We start from the raw sequence: 4891 nt of genomic DNA on the forward strand, positions 1-4891 counted from the left end.
TCTGTAAGGATGCGCTGCTCTGCCGTTAGTTGCTGGGGCGTGCTGGGCACCTTCTCCGGGCGAACAGTGGTCACCGAGTTTCCCTTCCCTTCAGCGAGCGCTTCCCAGCGCTGGAAGCTCGCACGGCGGGGTCATGCCCGGGGTTGCTTCATGCCTGAGTCTGCACCAGCCCTTGGCAGGCAGCCTTTCCGCACCAGGGCTCCGGGGCCAGGCAGGAGAACAGGGGCAGTGGCAATTTAAACCCACAGCTCATCTGTGGATGAAGGCTGATAATGAAGCTGGGAAGGACCATGGCCCCTCCCTGCCCTGCCCAGGTGGAGGATGAGCATCCCACCTGGCTTGGCTTCTCCCTCTGCTCTGGGATGGCAAAGCGACTGCCTCCAGGATTTCTGCTGGCACATCCCCAGGAAGAAATGATGCCCCCCATGCAATGGAGCAAGGGGTCCCTTCTCCCTCCTCTGGGACAACAAGGCCGGTGTGGATTGAAGAGTGTTTTCCTTCTCATCTGAGCCTCTCAACACCACGGAGCGATTCCCAGCATCTCCGTGAGGCTTTGGATTATTTCATTTACATGTCTGGGGACTGACCACCGGGACTTCTGCAACGTGACAAGCTCGGACACTGACGTTCAATGTGAGCTTGCCAAAACTTTCTGAACCCCTGGATAATTTTAGCAGGGCTTGATGGACAAGCAGAGCCCTTGGAGTCATTCAGATCCCACGTGGTTTGGGGATGCTGGCTGCTAGGTGGGTGGAGAAGCAGCTCCTCTCATTCCAAGGGATGGCAGCTGAGCTGGCCTTTCCAAAATCACATCCCGAGGGCAAACCCAGCATTGTGACCCTGTCCCTGAGTCAGTGCCATGCTGCAAGAGGAGCAAGGCAGGAGCCTTTGTCGGATGCATGAGCTCCTGGCTCCTCTCCCCACAGCCTGGATGATGGATACCCATGGAGTGGCCTCACCACTGCAAAGCCATTTGGCTCCTCAGGGTGTGGGAGGTGAGGGCCGTTAACACGGGCACCTGGCACCTTCACCAAGTTGTTCCTTTCCTGCTGCATGTAGTTGTGCTGAGGGATGGATGCCCCAACACATCTCACCTGGCTGATAACTCTGAAGCATAATGACAGCACAGGGATGATGGGGCTTGTCACACTTTCATGTGAGGCTGTTCAAAAACCTCCCAGAGGGAAATTAAAGCTGGATTCCTCACTCCAGCACTAAGCACCCACTCGGTCTGTGGCAGCCCCTCCTCAGCAAACCCCCAGGTTTCAAGCTAGGCAGCGGTGCCAGCACCAGTGCTGCACCAGGCCCTGTGCCGCACCAGCACAACAGGCTCAGCAGGGAGGAGCTGAAGCTACTGAGGTGCCAAAGAGGAAGAGGGGCACTTTTGGCACCCACTTGAGACCTCCTTGGTCGTTACCAGATGGCGATAAGACGACAGCTCTCGTCTTGGACCTCGACGGGTCCAGCACTCCCCCGGCTCTCTCGGCTGGAGCTGCGCAGAGCCGGACATCTGGCTTTACTTTGGCATGTGCCCGCGGCGCTGACTTCAAAGGGAATGGTCTGACAGGGATGGGACGAAGCCAAACCTGGGCTCTGGACATGGAAGAAGCCCACAGCACCCAGGGAAGATTAAGACCCACGAGCTTTAGAGTAAAGATGCTGACAGAAGATGTTTCCTCCGGGCACCATCTGGCATCTAGCATGGATTTTAAGCCTCTCTACATCTTGGGGAGATATCAACAACCTCCCTGGCACTGCTGGGGGGGCACACTGTGCTTTGCCAGCTCTTTTCTCCTCCGCCTGATGGCTTTTGGAAGACTTCCCCTGCTCAGGAGAAAGAAGGGAAGTTGGTAATGCATCGCACACGTGGTAACCTCTGCCCCTCCCCGAAAGCGTGGGCTGTGTTGACTTTCCATCCAGACGGTTCCCATCAAGGCCCGGAGGTGGAGGCTGGATGGTTTAGTTAAGGCAGAGCTTTGTAAACTATGGGGGGATGAGCGGGACAGTCCCATTTTATTTGAGGGGGGGGCACGCGTGGAAAACAAAGACTCCCGCAGATACTTTTGCAAGGTGTTGGAAGTGTAGCTTCCTCCAATAGAGCCCTGGCTTCCCTTCTCCTGGCTCCCGGGGGACCCCTGTCGTGAATGGGGCACTTCCCCTTGCAGCAGGTATTGAGAAACACATCTGAGGCGCCTTTTGTGCTCGGAGTGCTGGCACGGAGGTGGGGGACCCGCTCCGCTGTGTGCCAAAACCCGCCCAGCCCAGCCAAGCATCCCGGCCCCGGCAGCATCTGAGGATGGGGAGCAGCCGGAGCTTGAAAACAAGCCAAAAAGGGGCATGTTGAGCTGAAGCCATGCAAATCTCTGCCCCAGAGGGGCCCTGGGGATGTGCTGCTGCCTGCAGGATGCAGGAGCAATTAGCCAGAGAGGTTTGGCAAAGGTCACGCCATCCCTGGCTCTGTGGGACTCCTCGTGCTGCAGACCAGGGGGTCTGATGGGGCAGATCCCCTTCCCAACCCCCTTTCTCCCTCTCAAGCCCCCTTGGAGGCAGGCTGCTGGGACTCGGGGGGCTTCGTAGCTGCTCTTAGGGGGCTTAGAGATCCCCCACGAACACCCACGAGGGATGGAAGGCACGGGGGAGATTTTCGCTTTCGCTCTCTCAAGCGGAGAGCCCTGTGCCGGGGCGGTGACGCGGTGACCCGGCCCAGAGGAGGATGCTCTCCGGGCAGCCCGGTGATGGGGAGCCTCTCACCCGGCTGGATGGCCTGTGGGCAGGCGCAGCGCACGCCGCCCGAGATTGACGCCCGCTCGATATAGCAAGTGAAAAACCTCAAAGCGAAACAGTGGCGGAGCTAATGGCACAACAGGATGTTACCAAAATAAAATAACATCTTGTCCTCATACCATTTTCTCTGTTGCAAAACAGACCCAGGAACCTCCTGTTTTTTTTTTTTTTTCCTCAAGAATTTAAAGATGAACCTAGAATCTCCTTATTCTTCAGCTTCTGAAAGTGTCATTTGCAATTCTGGAAACGGAAAGCGGCCACAGCGCCAAAGGCTCGCCCACCTTTCTTCTCTCCCCTCATACACAGCCCCCCCTTCCCCATCAGTACCCTCTGCCAGAGTGCTGGGACAGGACCAGTGACGCCGTGGTACGCTCCCCCGATTCCCTCCGTCCCCCCGACACGCTCCTGTGCCTCTGCCAGGCCTCCCGCTACGCGCTGTGCAGCCAGCAGTGCTCAGGGCTGGCGTTCTCAAAATTGTTGTCGTTTTCCAGCAGCTCCTCACAGTCAGCATCGCTGGTTCCCCCTTCTCCTCCTCAGGGGCTGAAAACCAAGCAGGGTGGGACTCATTCCCTGCCTGATCTCGGAGAGCACAGCCTCCTCCTATTTTTGTCCTCCTTTTGATTTGCAGCCGGCTCAGCAGCACTTGTATTTCCTCATTTGCAAGCCGTAACCCGCTGCCCCGTTTGGCAGAGGTCTGGTGCCCCATAAGCCGGCATCTGGGGCAGACCCCATCCTCCTTGCCCCACTCTGCCAACGCTGGGCCATTTCCCAGCTCCGTGCTGCTGTGAAAAGCTGATGCTCAGCTGTATTTAAAGCATGCCTCTTTCCCCCAGCTGATATCCAGGGTGAAGCTGTGCTTCTAGCCCTGCTGGGTTGTTATTACAGAGCACGCAAAGGGCTTTCCATCTCCCTTCTCTCGGGATACAGGGAGCTCATGAGCTTTTCTTGCCCTAAAAGCATGGATGAAGGGTTTTTTCTCTCTGTCTGCAGGCTGGTGTGGACGCTCTGCTTGCTCTCTGCAACCCCTGGCCATCCCTCTGCCAACATCGGTGGCGGGGTTTGCAGTGCTTATTTGGGGAGGGATCCCCAGTTTGCTTGGAATTCAGGGTAAGCCCACGTCTCCTTCCATGCCTTCTTCCTGACAGGAGGGTCGTCAGCTTTCCTGATCACCACCCCGTACTCACTCTGCATCTGCCCCGAGGGCCAGAACGTCACCCTGACCTGCCGGATCAGCGGTCCCCTTGCCGACCACCACGACCTGCTCTACAAAACCTGGTTCTTCAGCAGCAACGGCGACCAGAGCTGCTCCGAGAAGGAACGCATCCGCAACGTCACCGAGAGGGAGCTGCACCGCGACCTGGGCAGGCACCACGACACGCCGGGCAACGGCACCCACAAGTCCTCGCCTAGGGCGCATCGCGGGGTGGAATTTATCCCTGACCACCACGGTGCCTTTCACATCGTGGTGATGAACCTGACGCTGCAGGACAGCGGGAATTACTGCTGCTACGTCATGGAGGCCAAGCGGGAGCAGAGCAAGCCCCGCACCTTGCAGATTGCTCACAACTTTGTGGAGCTGCAGATCCAGAAAGGTGAGGGGGGCAAGGGTGGAGGGGGCCCACATCCATGCCACAGGAGGGCTGGTGGAGGATGCTGGGGTCCAGCATCGGGGCTGAGGTGGCATGGCGTGCTGATGCTGAAAGAGTCAAAGAGCAGCAGATGTTGAAGGCTTGAATTAGGGCCAGAGAGCCCTGGAACATTAAAAAAAATAAATCAAGAGGCTGGAATGCAATAAAATCCATGGTACATAGTTTCACTGATCTTCCTCAACCTCTTTCGGGAAGAGAGGAAAACAAATGTCAGCATAATGAGCCCACTGGCAGGCAAGCCCGAGTGTCAGGGCTGCAGGCATTGCTCGGGATTCAGATAACCTTGGGGCAGCAGCTCAGCAGGGTAAGCTGTCCAGGGAGGTGTGAGCTGGCAGGGGAGGCATCCCCTGCCCTTGATTTGCAGCGTTAGGATAGATACTTTCTCTTTTAGACCCTCCCAAAGGAATAGCCTGCATAGCCAGGGATGGGCCATGGCCTGGGAACAAAAGGTCTTGCAG

General features: G+C 57.3%; 2 protein-coding genes across 2 annotated transcripts in view; one reads left to right on the plus strand and one right to left on the minus strand.

The window, feature by feature from the left end:
* Positions 1 to 4891, minus strand: part of CDH23 (cadherin-related 23) — a gene marked incomplete at its 5' end in the record, with an annotated part of 63081 nt that overhangs the window by 20046 nt on the left and 38144 nt on the right.
* LOC104514427 (chromosome unknown open reading frame, human C10orf54) overlaps positions 1 to 4891 on the plus strand; it is a 9823-nt gene that overhangs the window by 814 nt on the left and 4118 nt on the right. The window contains exons 2-3 of the mRNA XM_010158105.1: positions 3775 to 3833; positions 3930 to 4376. Of these exons, the coding sequence (XP_010156407.1) occupies positions 3775 to 3833; positions 3930 to 4376 (506 nt within the window). The remainder of the gene's footprint in view (positions 1 to 3774; positions 3834 to 3929; positions 4377 to 4891) is intronic.

The sequence above is a fragment of the Eurypyga helias genome, unplaced genomic scaffold, assembly GCF_000690775.1.
Source record: "Eurypyga helias isolate BGI_N326 unplaced genomic scaffold, ASM69077v1 scaffold28178, whole genome shotgun sequence".
Lineage (NCBI taxonomy): Eukaryota > Metazoa > Chordata > Aves > Eurypygiformes > Eurypygidae > Eurypyga > Eurypyga helias.